The sequence below is a fragment of the Ruditapes philippinarum genome, unplaced genomic scaffold (assembly GCF_026571515.1).
Source record: "Ruditapes philippinarum isolate M1 unplaced genomic scaffold, ASM2657151v2 ctg21895_1_1_1_1, whole genome shotgun sequence".
In the NCBI taxonomy this organism is placed as follows: domain Eukaryota; kingdom Metazoa; phylum Mollusca; class Bivalvia; order Venerida; family Veneridae; genus Ruditapes; species Ruditapes philippinarum.
Genome location: NW_026860062.1, coordinates 2,027 through 17,288, shown reverse-complemented (window position 1 = coordinate 17,288; position 15,262 = coordinate 2,027). Strand labels below are relative to the sequence as shown.

Here is a 15,262-nt window from a genome sequence, read left to right as displayed (position 1 = left end):
CGAAGAGCAGTAATGATAGAAGCGGTACCTCCTTCAAACAAGTAAGTGAATTTTTAGTTAATGGCTACTTATTTATTGAATCACTCTTAATTTATACATTTTCCTACATTTGAATGTTAATTTTAAGTTTGTCATTTTTTTTTGTCTTTTTTATAAAAGCAGCATGTCTCTAGATTTCAGCTAATGTTGTCAACTAAGACAGTCATTTACACACTAAAAATGGCACTTAAATCCGCGCAAATTACCAGAAAAAGATCAATATATGAAAACTAACTCTTACTGTGCTAGTCACATAGTAGGAATATGGTGATAAATACCGCAAAATGAGTCAATTCATTAAACTACATATAGCAAATAGCCATTATAACATAATATAGGTAAAGTATAGGACAATGAATTGATTATGATAGGGTGAGGGGCAAGTGGTTTGAAGTCAGCGACCTTAACCACTCGGCCACGAACCACCCCGAAAATATCATGTACCATATTTGCCATTAGATTTAGCATTAATTAGTAAATAATTAACTATATTAATCAAATAATTGTAATAAGATATATTTTTCTTCGAAAAAGAGATATTAGAGATACATATATAATTAAATACTGTTAAAAGAAAAGAAAGAAAGAAGTTGACTCTTCTGGTGTTTGAACCCATTGCCCTAAGTTTAAATTATGTTAACAAGTTTCAAGTTTTATTTATATTATAAGACCCAATTAGGAATTTGAGAATAGTAGTTATAGCCTATATAAATACTCTTCATAGCGGAGGTAATACATAAGGTACGTCATACCTTAATCTAAATACAAATTGACTTTTGTTTAGGAATGATTTTGTATGGTATCTGTAATTAGTTCTTGCGCGGAGCTTCTCAGTTGCTGCATTTCAGCAACATTTGTTTTTGTTAGAACACTTGTTTAATATCACTATAATGCTGGTGGTTATTATTATTATGTATATGTTGATGATGGTGATGATAAAGTTGTTGATGATTACGCCCAACAGAACGCATGTAAGGGAACATCTTAATTGCTAGAGTACAAACAATAGATAGATTATTCAGCAATCAAAATATTATTTTAATATGCGGATTTTTTTTGACTTTTGACTTTTTATTTCTCTTATTATTCAATACAAACATGGGTTCATATATCAGTATGTGTATACATAGATAAAAAAAGTATTAGATGAATTGCTTGAAACACAAAATGTACACAAATTATTTAACAACACAAAGTGCATTTTAACGAATTGTTGTTAAAAAGGGAAGTATCTCTCGTCACAAACGTATAGACGACTTAGAAATAAAATATAGAAGGAGTTAATGTCTTAAAATTATCTATCAATGTTACTCGGCACTTTCATAAGTAGTGTGATATTTTGCAAGATAAAGAATATATTTTTCTTGCTGACATAGCGACGAAACCAGAAGATGTTAATACCTTACCAACAGGAGACGGTACATCTTTGTCTGAAGCAACAGGTGTTCAAAAAACATCCGCATTTCTAATTTACAACGATACATTCATAAGCAGTACAGACGGTACAGTAAATAATCTGATTAGTTCACCTGACAGTAAGTGAAAGTTTAAATAAATACACTTTTCTTAAATCATTGCCACATCATATTTGTTTGATACAAAGTCATGTTTATTGATCTGCGTAATGTAAACATATTTTCTAATGATACTTATGTTTGCTACAGTAATATTTACATTATATAGTTTACATAATATATTTATTAGTAGACTGTTTATATCTGCAATATATCTTTCGTTTCTTGTAAATCATTTATTATACGAATCAGCGTGAAATTAATAGATCAATACATATGTGACCCTACTACGAAGTGCTGTTGCGAATACGAGGATTTTCAAAATACAAAGCTATCTGATTTGTACGAGGAGGCGTAGCCACCGTGTATAAATCTGATTGCCGTGTGTTTTGATGTTCTTTCCCTTTTGTATTATAGCCAAATATAAAAAACATTCTAGCTGTCGTTGCATAATTTAACACCAGAAAAAATAACCAATATACGAGTATCTGAATATGATCTTTCTATTGATATATCTTTTTCTGTCGTCTCAAAAAAAAAAAAAAAAAAAAAAGTCAATCAACGAACATGCTTTAGAGAGACAGTGAGTGCGTTTTACCTGCATACCAGTTAACGCAATGTGCATGTGTTAATATACCATTTAACTCTGACACGTTTTCAACAGTAAAGCCTCCAAACTATAATACAAATATAAGTTTTTACAATGTTAAACACCTAAAACAGATTCAATTAATCGGACAAAATCTCCAAAGAAAAACCAGTGTAAACAATATTTGAACTTGAATGCATTTTAATTGGATCATCTGCAGTAAAGTTTGTAAATGTGTGTTTTTTGATGAATAGGTGATACGAAGTTTCAGTGCCAGTGTTGTTGTTATATCATGTATCCCAAAATGCATCTTTGCACTCTTAATTCGATTTAGAATTAACCATTGATGGAATATTGAATTTTTGAGAAAATAAAGGACATAACATTTGAATAGTACTATGAGTACTATTCAAGTATTATGCTTTTATGGCTTTATCAAATCCTGCGCCGTTGTTTATGTAATGAAAGTGTAATTCACGTTCCAGGTTATGACGTCATTATTCCTATAAGTGTAACAGTTACAATTGTAATCTTAGTGGCAGTAATCGTTATTGTGATTTTGATGTTACGAAAAAGGTAAAAAATACTCTTGAATGGATACATGTATTTTAAATAAAGTAATGTTAGGAAATATGTTTTATAAGGAATTATATTTTAGTTTTGAAAACGAGCAATAACTTTGTTAACATTTCCTTTTTGCAATGATGCTAGATTTTTTTAACAAAATAATGCATAAACACATTAAAACGATTTCTATTTCAAGTTGAAAAATGAAATTTTATTTTTTCAGAGGAAAGATTCCAAGTACGGGAATCAAATGTTCTGCATTAAGTATTTGTTTTAGAAGAACTCCTGATCAACTTCCAAGTGAAACCAATGCCGCTTACGAAAACTTTCAAGAGGCCGGTAATGAACGCATTGGTGAACTAAATTACTATGTGAATGTAGACGCAAGGCAAGACCTCCATTTAGATAACATAAATACTTATTGCAGTATCGATCCGGTTGCAAAGGAAACTGACACATATGACATTCTTGATCCAAATAAAACATAACGATTTATTAATATAAAAAATGACATGAATAACAATGTTAAGAAACAATTTGCACACAACGTTATAAACATATTACACGCACCGGCTTTAACTTGTCGAATTCGCTTATAGGGATAAAGTCAAACTACATCGGCTGCTTCAATTATGTGTATGTAACTATTGGCAGGTACATGCAGAATATTAACCTTTATATTCAGTATAGTATAGGATTTGGATTAATCTTAGTTTTTATATCGGTGCTTTAAGAAATGTTTCGCTTCAAGCGTTCTCATCTTGTTAAAAGAGTATCAGAATGGAATCAGGCTGCTCCTCCTGTGTTTATATGCAACTGTTCAAGGAAATGATTGTCTAAATAATCAGTTACAAATTAATCTGCGATTACATCCTGTCAGTTAGTTAATTGTATATCTGTGTCTTTTTTATGAATGTTTTATGGATGTTTTAGTTATTTACGATAATGATTATTGACAAAGTGAATATAATTCATTTGTTTCTTTAAAATTTTTAAAAAGTGACACTATAAAGACACTTATTCTACGATATTTATTGACTTTCTTAACGTTGTTTTCTTATTTTTCTAACTTTATGAATTCATAGAATTCGAATTATTAACACAGGTCTCTCTACAAATTACATTTTGAAGGGGTTTTATCAGGTTACATACTTAAATTATATTAAACAGAATAGTAGTATATGTCATGTAGTTATGTCATTTTAATATATAATTGCAGAGCGCTTTATCATCTCTATTTTCTAAAGAATCTTAATATTTATATCTTCGGAACACCAGATTCAAGATGTAAGACACAATAAGCGTAACACATGTCATAATGCGATAAAAGACAAGCATGTTTCATTTTAACGCAGTCACTATGGTATTAGTTTAATTATATCTTATTGCAACTATTATTTACATAAATACATGTAACGTTACGTGTATAATACAACAACAAATATTCACAAAAAGATATAGAGCAAATGGGTCGGGCCACAAGTTATAACAACATTAGCAACCGCCCTCCGCACAGTGTTGAGTATATCACTATCGTATTGAATACAAGTGCTTAATATCTATAAATTCTTCAAGCTCTGATGAAGTATTATATTAATAATTATGATTTACACCCATTCTTGAACTGACTCGGATAGTGTAGTATACAAAATAAATCCCTTTGACAAAACATGGATACATCTTCACTGAAAATATGTTACATCAAGAAGGTTTAAAATCGGAGCATGAAGACTCCAATAGAGACGGTAATAGCAATAAAACACGACAGAGAAAACAGAAAAATCTAGACCAATTTGTCAAAACGTCGGTGCAATGACTGATAGATTACGATAAAGAAGCCTATAAGAATATGCAAATTTGAGCGTCACACGTTACATCAATTCAGAATGCTACAGCACAGGATCGCCGCAAGATTGTTTGTAGTATGTCTTAGATTGCCAGTATGAGCATCGGGTCAATGTATATTCCCAATATTAGAACATTCGGTTTCAATTTCATGAACACTTTTTTGCAAATTAAATTGTTTCTGAAAGTTGATTCGGTTTAATTGGACTTGTTTCTGAGACATAATGGACAGAGCAACAAAAATTATGTCAAAGCAAAACAACATTTAGTGTTTTAAAAATGCCATAGCTTAGAATTGTATTTGTTTACATCTATTAGCTTTAATAACTTCTTCTAGCGTTTTGGTAATATCACACATTATACTTCGACCAAGATGTCAACAATACCCTTACTACAGTAACTGGGCAAACCTTTAAGTATGAATACGATGCAGAATCGACCGCCTGTCTGTAACATACCATTTACATATCTGAATGCAATTATATATTTCGTTTCCACACTTGATAAAGGGATACTTTTAAAATTAAAATTAATGACAAAAATATTAAAATCATCTTATGTACTCAAATCACGCTAAAATGACATATTTGTTAAGTCCAATAATACATTTCTGTATAAATTCTATATATGTTTGGTTGGAAGCGTATATATATATCTATATATATGTTGAACGAAGTCCAGGCGCCGACAGAATCACTGAGTAAATTTAAAACAAGTTATGTGAATTGAACAAAACCTTAAATTAAAAAAAAACATATGGATATTGCATGATTGAAACAAGTCTAAGCCAGTCATTTTGCTTGTTATTCAACGTTTCCAGAGTTCACTGTGACAACTATTGTTAAATATTAACGCTCTAACCTGACCCACGCGGGTCAAATTAGGATACCACCATTTTATTCTTTATAAGGAGGAAAGTTGTGTTCCTGCGACTGCCTAGTGTATTCATTTGCAGGATATTTACAGAATATTAAATGAAACATTCAAAACGAAGAAACGAAAATGTTGCCTGTGTCTCCCTACATAGACTGAGGAACCTCAGTCAATATCAACAACGTGCTATTATAAAATGCGTTACTGGTGGAAAACAATCCGAAAACAGGGATCCCATAAAAATAATGAAAATAACAAAATGACATGAAAATTGCAGAAATTGTTTGACTGAGTATGTTCATGAGGGATATTTCATAAGTGCAACTGTCTTTTTATGGTGCGGTCATACTGTCTTTAATGTTTTGTGTTATTATAAAATAAGTCAGAAACAGTCACATGAAGTTCAATTTGAGTTGTTTTTTCTATATAACATAATACAATTGATGCATTGCATTTAATAAAGCATTAGATTGTTATCCAATTGCGTTCAAAGAAAGTAACTAAGACAAGGTTGTTACATTCACTATATTATAAATTGGCTACACATTTTTTGTTTTACAGTTTGGAATAACAAATAGTGTTTCCTTGTACATATCGTTTAAGTCAGCATATAAGCAATTTCGGTATGAACTTATAAACGAACTATTTTTGTTTATTTAATATTATGTATTCTAGTCGTCACTTGATATTTACTTAGATTCAAAGGAATAGATTATATGATTCAAAGGAATAGATTATATATAAAAAGCCCATTCATTTATATCTTTTTGTAAATTAATTACATGGAGTGAAAAGCTTTATTTTGCTTTGATAACATACTTTTAAGTAATCACAACATTGATCTGCAAGTTGCATTAGAAGCATGAAAATGAAATTTTCATCTAAATTTAGATATGTCATGAAATTGCTTGGAAACTGTACATTTAGACAATAAAGTTCTATAAAATAAAAAATTCATAAGATTTTTTATGTATACAATAACAATAAATCAATTTTTAAGATTTCAGATATAGAATAACAATAAAACAAACAATTTTAAAGATTTATACAATTATGCAATAAGAGCAACACAAACAATCTTAAAGATTTTAGATTTAAACAACAATAAAGGTTAGCAAACAATTTTAAAGATTTAAGACATAAAATAACAATCAAACAAAGTTTAATAGTTTTTAAGATATTTTATGTAAAATAACAATATAACAAAAAAACATCTATAAAATTTCAAGATTCGAATTAATTAACAATTATTATAGCAGAATCGTTATGGTCGTTGCTACATTTGAAACATTTGTTACACTATTATTTTCCTTATATTAGATATTTTCAATGTCATATGGATCCACCTCATTTCAAAGATATATCTATTAATTATATTTACGATACACAAGATTTAATCCGAATATTGAATTTGTTTTGATAAATATCATTTATATTAAGAAAATTAGGTGCCTGTAGAAATACTTCAAAAGTACCAGTTGATGTATAAGCAAAATAAATGCATAAACCGCAACAATCGTATTACACATAAAATATGCAATCCATTAAATATAATTGAATCAAAAACCATTTGATCATTAAAAGTATATCGAAAAAAATAGATACTCAATTATTATATGTTATTTTGTCAGACTTTAAGTTTGAATTAGTCGTAGTATTTCACTACAATCGTTCAATATTTCTTCATGATATGACTGTACGTGTCTCCTCCATTAAACTGGCACTTTTCATTTCTTGTATCAACATCACCGTATTCACCTTAATCATTGTTAAGAACACCATATACGTTGTCAGTTTTGCCTGTCTTAACTGGTCTACTACCCGTATGATTATATGTGTTTTCTGTCGCATCGTCACATATATTCTTATCGTGCTGAGCTTTCGATTTCATGGCTACTTTCTCAGGAGTTTCGTACGTTTTTCGTTTTTCCTGATTCATTGCTCCCATTGTTGTTTCCAATTGAGTTCAGTGTGTTATAAACATTGCTTGTTTCTGTTTTCGTGTTTTTCCCAATGTTATCATCGGTATTTGATTCCCATGTATGTTTTTCAAAGGTAAGGTAGGTGTGTCCGCTTATGACATTATCAGTTCCTTCATTATCAGAGCAACGTTCTGATGGTAGTCCTAAATCATCAATTTGATCATAAGGAGAACATAAAGACATTTCGTAGGCATACTTATCATTTTTAAAGTCGGGATGTAATTCCTTGGAAATATATGCAGAACATTTAGATTCGGCTTTTCTCAAACACTTCATTTGAATTTTCCCCCTGAAAAAAAACCCAAAACAACAAAGTATTTGTTACAAAAAGCATGTTTTCTATTTCATAACTATTTTGGTTTTGCTTATGTGAAATTTTCTCCATATTTAAAACTACACACTCATATTTAAGAGCTTGTGTTAAGACATTTTAAAAATAGACAAACATCGCATTTCAAATTAGATTTGATGACACGTTTACGTTAAAATAAATAAAATTATAATGGATTTACCAAAACGAAAAAAAAGAGATGTAAACTTAAATGAAACTTTTGAGAATATATCAGTTTATAGAAATATAAGTACTTCCAACATCAATGTAATTATAAAAGTATACTACCGTCTCTTTAATATCACAATGATTATAATGCTTGCGACGACACTTATAACAGTAACCGAAATTCCCACAGACACTCCAACATCTGAAGAAGTACAAATGACATAAAATTAATCTGTTCTGATTTGAATAAGATAAGACTTTTAATTAAGTAAGATTGTACGATAACTTACTTGTATAATTGTATACTTGTTCAATCGCATATTGGCATCTCTGTTATTTATTTAAGTTCAAACCCCTATGTTCCATTACTTAAATTGTGTTTATATTTTCATAATGAAAATATAATTGGGTACATGCAGACCTATATTGAAAATTGCCTTGTTGTTTATGAACTCTTAATATGTACTCCTTACACTATTTTAATTTGGTAATATCCAATTTAGGAAATTTTCTTTGCGATGAATTTTTTTTTAGAATAATAAAATAGTATATTAACACAAAATAAATTTTCAATTACCACTGCCGTAACACACAGACACAGTGCCGCAGTAACACGGTCACTGACGACTCTTTAATTAAAATAATCAAAATTAAATGTTGATTTATAATTGAGTCAATGCTAAGCGGCGGTTATCCATGAATAAAGTTAAATGACACGAATTTTGAATTTATAATTTCATTTATGTCATTTATGTTTATTTATGTCATGTTCCTGCAAAGCATTCATTACTAAAACACGTATACGTTCTCGTTTTTTGTTTGTTTGTTTGATGTTGTTTTTTTTGTTTTTGTTTTTTCATTTTTCGAGAGTAAAGTTTAGTCACTGTCTATGCTGATTTTAGAGCACGTCAAAATATTGATTCTGCCTCTAGTACGGTAGTCATAAGACTGAAACTTACTTTGATATATTTGTTTAGCTTCTTTGGGATTGCTCTCTTCAGTTCTAGTCTCAGCTGGACTCACGGTAGAAGCAGATGGTGTTGCTGTTGATGAAGTTTTATAACTTGATAATCCTAAATTATCAACTAAACTAACAAATGTGCCGTAGTGTCCGGCTCATTCCAAAACTACAAAACTCAAATAATACAATCAGTTTGCCAATCTAATGTGATTGATCTAATGTAATCATAGCATTACAGTTCAAAAAAGTATAGCAATAGGCAGCGTTAATATAAGCATAATAACAAAAATACCGTTATTTAAATTACTAAGACATATATTTAAAGGAGATGACAAAACACAGTCAAGTGAATTAAGTAATACATTACAATTGCGATCATCTACTTGAACGATAAACATACATTTTTGTTCAATTACAATCGACTTCAAATGAAATTGAACAACTGCTTGTCTTAAGAAAAATATATCAAAATGTTTCATTTGCAAAATAGTAATAACAATAATAATAATAATAACGCCATTATACACATTAGCCTGAGCATAAAAGGGTAAGCTCCAATTATCATGAACTGATACAATAATTAAAATATTCGTGTCAAATTATCCTATGTTAGTCACACATGTACATTTTATATCTTGTCTCGCTTTTTTATCGTCTTTTATCGTCTTTTTTCTTACATATATAGTGTACAATACAAAAGAGAGTATAAAAATTGTAAATCACTACAGAAGTAACTACAGTTGTTTTAAAGTATACTCACATGTTTCAAAAAGGGCTCGTTTAGCTAAACTACCGTCTTGGGTAAAGTTCAGAGTAATGTGTTCACCTTGTCTTTTAATATAGCCATATGTTATGTGTATCATAGTATTGTTGAACTCTGTCATGTAAATCGATTATTTTATTCTTTTGACTTATAGTTAACATTTTGCAAAACATCCATAAATAGCAAATAAAAATGTACGTTTTAACATAAAGAAACGAAAAAGTTCCAATACAGATTGTATACACATGTGTGTACAAAATGCCTATTCTGAAATCCGAACTTTCAGTAGGATAACAATTCTACTTCTTATTGTAAGAGGGGGGGGGGGGGGTCATTCGGAGCGATACAATACGTTTTTCTCAATTAGGTTTATTCCTTAAGTTGCTATACATGTATATGTAAATGAGTGACTGATTTTAACAAAGGAAATTTAACATTTTTGGATGCATGTAGTACAAATGTTGACATATATTGTATTTTATAACATAATATATTAAATGCAATCATAAAAAACCCACCATTATATTCATAAAGTTCAATACTCTGTGTAAGACGTGTCCAAGTTGAGCTCTCTGCAAGATCGTAAAGCTGGTTGGGTTTGTTAATCACATCTTCGTTTGTGATGGGGTTACATTTGGAAATAAAACACTGTTCAATGTATTCAGCCCATGAAAGATGCCATTGTTGTCCTCCTCTGGTAACCTTCATGAATTGTTCATCTAAAACAAATTAACAATTGAATAAACTACTTACAAAAGTAGTATTTATCAAACAGATAAATATTATTCTGCGACTAGTTCTTTTAAAATGTAGTTTTGAAATATCATTTTCCAGTATATTTTTTCTTTCATTTAATGTCATCTAAATATCAGGACTGTTTGCTGTTTTTCAGGAAACCAATTAATAATCAATTATGAGCAAAACGTAAAAAACATGCTTTAATCATAGAATGTTCTTATAAATACTCTTGACATTTTTTTTTATGTTCCACTGAAACAAAATATAAACTTATATATTCTAACATGGTTTTGCTATTTAAATAAATTATGTCTTATCGTCATGTACGTATACACGATGTCAATGGAAATAAGTCATTGTCTTCCATAAGTATTGTAAAAAATATTGCGATATGAACTTCTTGTGTTTAGAATTGCTGCGAAATACACAAGTTATCAATTTATATGATTACAATAAGTGTATGTATAATTGCAGGACGCATTGTGATCATTTTTACTTTTTAATTTACATATTTCTTTCTACACACATACAGAGCTTTAGGTATCAGTTACGAAATACAATATATTCAATACATGTCTAATTTGAAATACACAAATATAGTTAGAAATTCAGACAAGGAATCTTAAAAAAATGTATTTTAATATGCAAACATTATGTATCAAAAACATTATAAAAATAATGAAAATGATAAAAATGTATAATATGTAGACATTCATAAATAGCAGAACGATTTCAATCAGTTCCATTACGATTTTACTGTTTGTATCAATTAAAATGGTACTGTAAACTGTTTTATTACTTTTCGTTTTGCAGATACCCTTATTTGGTAGCTCACACGTTTGCCAAGAAGCTCCTTGATTTTTATCAAAAGCTAAACATTTTCTGCCATTTGAATAATCTAATCCAGATACTCGTATATCTGAAAACAGGAATACGAAAAACAAAAATAAGCGTCAAAGAAATAAAATTCATCAATGTACAAGCTTTTAAAAAGAGAGAATATTTGTCTATTCTAACAATGATCCTTTAACTTACATTTACTTTTTACGAGCTTCTTTCACTTTATCTTATCCGATCTTTTTTTTAAATTAGTTTATTGTTTTTTTATCATTTGCACTAGAAACATTTAATATGCTTAAAGAAAAAAAAATACCCTTTATTGAATACATTTTTAAAAATCAATCAAATACAACATGTATAACACATTTTGATTGTATATTCTCACCTGCCTTTAGTTGTCAGCAAGTTGATTGAGCTAAAATAACCGTTATAATCAGATGACCACTAAATGCAAGTTGACATAATAAGCTTATGTTATAATGAAATATGAATGAATTCTGTTGAAATTGCTTCATTTTAAATGCAAATAATAAGGTATAAAGTATTGAAATTTACAATCAAAATTGCAACTGTTATTCAAAACTGATCAGTTTTGTTTTATAAAATAGTCTTTTTTATTTGATGTTTATATATCTATTATCTATGTTGATGCGGAAATTCTTATTTTGTCAATAAGCTGACTGATGGTAGAAGCATGCTCTTTATGAAGTAGCCATACCGTGCAGATGGATGTTGAATAAAATACGTTTGTAAGCACGATTTAGAATGGAGAAAAAAAGTTACGAATCTCAAAATGGGAACGAAATCACTCATTTAAAGGTCAAAATAAAGATATCGATATCAATTATTGCAAACAAAATTAACCCATTTGTGCCGGAATTTTATTTTTATATCAGAAATGTATAAAACATAAAGTAACCATATAGTTATAATATATATCCGTTTATTTTTCAAATATAAGTACTGTATTTTTTATTTTAGTGTTTTAATATTTTGTCTACAAAAGTAGACAACAGGCGCAAATGGGTATATGTAAAACACATATAGAATATATGTCCAGATAACCTATTGTTGGTTTATTTGATAACTTTTACTTGAAAAAATCCTTAAAGTTTATACAGGCAATGTTTTCTATTACTTTTCCTAAAAAAGTAGACATTAGGCACAGAAGTGTTCACTCTGAAATTCATTCTGAATATGAGTTATTATTGTTCATGTCTTTTGGCTTTGATCGTATGAATACCTAAACACTGTGAAACATTTCAAAGCATTTCCTGTGCACTCCAACATTACATTTGGAACATTGTGTCCTGCATTTTTTTCCACACAATGAACGGCGCACTTCTTTTGCTGGCTCTGCGTAATGATTTTTACCATCAAGTCGGATATGGTCTGGAATTCTTCTTGACAATGGCCTCATCCTACCTCTTGGTCTGCCAGGGCTGACAGCAGGTGTACGCCCCTGAGCAAGCAGTACAGTAACCAGAGCTCGTCTGACACCTAACAGATCTAATGGTTGCCTCAATCCTGCATCAGTAGCACGGTAAATGTGCCAGGTTTGCTGCACCGCAAGGTCAATGCAATACATAAACACTGGCCACCACCACTTCTTGGATCTGATAGAGATACGATACTTCTCAACATTTTGATCCATCCTGTCCACACCTCCCATTGTCTGGTTGTAATGCTTTATAAGGTATGGCTGCGGAAGGCGCACCCTAGCTTTTGCCTGCTTTGACCACCGTGTTGCTTGTTGCAATGGTTCAACTCCATGGCAATTTGACACCACATTCACTATATTGTTGTCATTCCACCTCACCACTATCAGACCTTTGTGTGCGTCATACCTTTTATCATAGTTTCCTCGTTGCGTTCTTCCCATGTCTTTTACATTTTTGACAGGACAATCTTCTATTCGGTTGGCACGGATGGTTCCTGTGCAAGATATTCCCATATCTGTAAGCCGGTCCACGAGCTTCAGGGAAGTAAATAGATTATCAAAAGTCAGCTGGTATGCATCATCTTTCTGCAGCTCTGAAAGCAGGTCCATAACTACTGCTCCGCCCATTCCAAGGAAGCCAGGATCATGGGTTTGGTGGCCTTTTGCCCCTTGATAGGGCTCAAATTGTAAAACATATCCAAGTGCTGTCGTTAACGCCCACATCTTATAACCGAACCTAATTGGTTTCCCACGAATAAACTGTTTCGCTCCGTGTCGCCCATAGTACGGGATCATGCTTTCGTCGATTGAAAGGTTTTTCTCTTTAAAGAAGTATAACAAGAAGCGCTCATTCAGCAGACATAGCAGTGGTCTTACTTTGCTTAACTTGTCCTCTCTGTCAAGATTGTTGTTATCGCAAAGGTGTACATATCGCACCAATATGTCGAATCTGTCTCGCGGCATTGTACGAGCTATTGCCTCATTCCTTACGTCATCATCCCGGCTCCAGAACTGTCTCCGTCTTGGCACAGTGTTATAGCCTGATATAAGCAGAATTGCTAGGAAGATCCTAATTTCTTGTGGTGAAGTTGAAAACGAATGGTTGCCTTTTGAACCAGCATATCTTATACTCTGTTCAACAATCATGTTGATCACGTCATCATCAAAAAATAAGTTGAAGATGCCATCTGGTGTTTGCGGCCATCGACTTTTGTCTATATTTGAGCCATGCCAAGTGAATCTGTCTTTATCTTGCTCAGGTAGATCTTTATTTTCCCACTTCCTCTTTACTGGTGCAGGTCGTTTGGGACGCGGAGCTGGATCCCGTAGTGCAATTCTTACTTGAGGTCTTTTTTGCAATATTTGCAGGCACTTCGTATTCATCTGTATCAGAAGAATCTGAAGAATGGTCAGTTTCCTGAAAAATAAAATATGATAAATATAAAAAATCTTATTCTCAGCTGGATTTACTGTACATTATTTACTTACTTGCTTCGTATTTATTTATTTATCTATTTATTATTTATTTATTTTATTTATTTATTTTATTTATTTATTACTAACTAGATCGGAGTCTGATGCTGAATCAACAACATGACGTCCATCTAGGCGAATAACTGTCGCTGTTGCTTGTTGGTCTAACTGACGTCCACTGAGGTTGTTGTAACCTACTTCTTCATCTTCACTTGCACTATCTTCATCTGTCAGTTCATCTACAGGAGGTGGTTGAACATGTATATCTGCCCTTTCAAAGTTACCTTCATCCTCAAGCATTGATATGATTTCATTTACTGTGTTTCTCCTGTAAACAACAAAATATTTTCATAATGATAAAACGTACCCATTTGATCCTATTGTCTACTTTTGTAGACAAAATCTAAATTGACTGTCATAACACATTTTATACATATTTCTGAATTATAAAACAGGAATTGAGCAGAAATATAATTATACAATATAAAACAATCATACTTTATGATATAAAATAAAACAATATAAAGTTTTACATACCTGTTTCTGCTAGCCATTTTCAATAATATTTTCAAGGCAATTTTTATCACATTCTTGTTGAAAACACACTGCAAATAACGTAGTGGTCTGCATTTTGTCTAGCAAAATAGTCCAATTAACGCTTATCATGACAACAAGTATAGAATAACAATGATAAACAAATGTGCGCTCATAATGAGGTCCTAGTGTACTGATAACTGCTAGTGTCTACAAAAGTAGACAACAGGCGCAAATGGGTTAAAATGCCTAGTCAGACATATATTTAAACATATTTTTATAATTGTGTATCTACGATTGTCAGATATCAGATACTTCCAGTCAGGTGCTGTAATAGTATCACTTGTGTAAAGTTACCCTCTATATCTCTGATGAATGTTTTATTCTCGTTTGGTCTGATATTTCTGACCGTGTTAAACAGAGTGACGTTATAACTGTTTATATACATTTTGTCATTCTGTCGGACCATAATGTGGTTATGTCACGTTATGTTATGTGACTGTAACTGTTGTGTTGACAAAAAAAAATCTTGATTGATTGATCATTAATTCGATAACCCAGTGTTCAATTCTCATTAATAAAGTACCGTTCATATATATCATAT

The 15,262-nt window shown here is 30.9% G+C and overlaps 3 protein-coding genes and 1 long non-coding RNA gene across 4 annotated transcripts; 1 reads left to right on the top strand and 3 right to left on the bottom strand.

Annotated features, from left to right (window-relative positions):
- Window positions 1-1,344: 1,344 nt before the first annotated feature.
- Window positions 1,345-3,877, top strand: LOC132758748 (uncharacterized). The gene is made up of 3 exons (XR_009629620.1): window positions 1,345-1,574; window positions 2,628-2,718; window positions 2,933-3,877. It is a non-coding gene; the product is annotated as an uncharacterized LOC132758748 (long non-coding RNA).
- A 2,803-nt stretch (window positions 3,878-6,680) lies between these two features.
- LOC132758745 (uncharacterized) lies at window positions 6,681-12,067 on the bottom strand. The gene is made up of 6 exons (XM_060750445.1): window positions 11,170-12,067; window positions 10,151-10,351; window positions 9,630-9,746; window positions 8,868-8,951; window positions 8,029-8,110; window positions 6,681-7,698 (listed from the first exon to the last, which is right to left on the bottom strand). Exons 2-6 carry the CDS (start codon window positions 10,338-10,340, stop codon window positions 7,329-7,331), a joined length of 843 nt encoding a protein of 280 aa, XP_060606428.1. The 5' UTR covers window positions 10,341-10,351; window positions 11,170-12,067; the 3' UTR covers window positions 6,681-7,328.
- A 386-nt stretch (window positions 12,068-12,453) lies between these two features.
- LOC132758744 (piggyBac transposable element-derived protein 3-like) lies at window positions 12,454-13,797 on the bottom strand. The gene has a single exon (XM_060750444.1). It carries the CDS (start codon window positions 13,795-13,797, stop codon window positions 12,454-12,456), a length of 1,344 nt encoding a protein of 447 aa, XP_060606427.1.
- On the bottom strand, window positions 13,237-14,616 carry LOC132758747 (uncharacterized). Its single transcript, XM_060750446.1, has 2 exons — window positions 14,215-14,616; window positions 13,237-14,068 (listed from the first exon to the last, which is right to left on the bottom strand). The coding sequence occupies exons 1-2, from the start codon at window positions 14,422-14,424 to the stop codon at window positions 13,919-13,921; spliced, it is 360 nt and encodes a 119-aa protein (XP_060606429.1). The 5' UTR covers window positions 14,425-14,616; the 3' UTR covers window positions 13,237-13,918.
- Window positions 14,617-15,262: the final 646 nt, after the last annotated feature.

What these genes read in the sequence shown, in the direction of transcription:
- LOC132758745 (XM_060750445.1), bottom strand. Translation starts at nt 10,340, where the DNA reads ATGAAGGTTACCAGAGGAGGACAACAATGGCATCTTTCATGGGCTGAA. An exon ending in TGAACTTTATGAATATAATG is followed by an intron (nt 9,747 to 10,150) that starts GTGGGTTTTTTA and finishes TTTACATGACAG; the next exon opens with AGTTCAACAATACTATGATA. An exon ending in ACGAGCCCTTTTTGAAACAT is followed by an intron (nt 8,952 to 9,629) that starts GTGAGTATACTT and finishes CTTCATCAACAG; the next exon opens with CAACACCATCTGCTTCTACC.
- LOC132758744 (XM_060750444.1), bottom strand. Translation starts at nt 13,797, where the DNA reads ATGATTGTTGAACAGAGTATAAGATATGCTGGTTCAAAAGGCAACCAT.
- LOC132758747 (XM_060750446.1), bottom strand. Translation starts at nt 14,424, where the DNA reads ATGCTTGAGGATGAAGGTAACTTTGAAAGGGCAGATATACATGTTCAA. An exon ending in CAGCATCAGACTCCGATCTA is followed by an intron (nt 14,069 to 14,214) that starts GTTAGTAATAAA and finishes TTTATTTTTCAG; the next exon opens with GAAACTGACCATTCTTCAGA.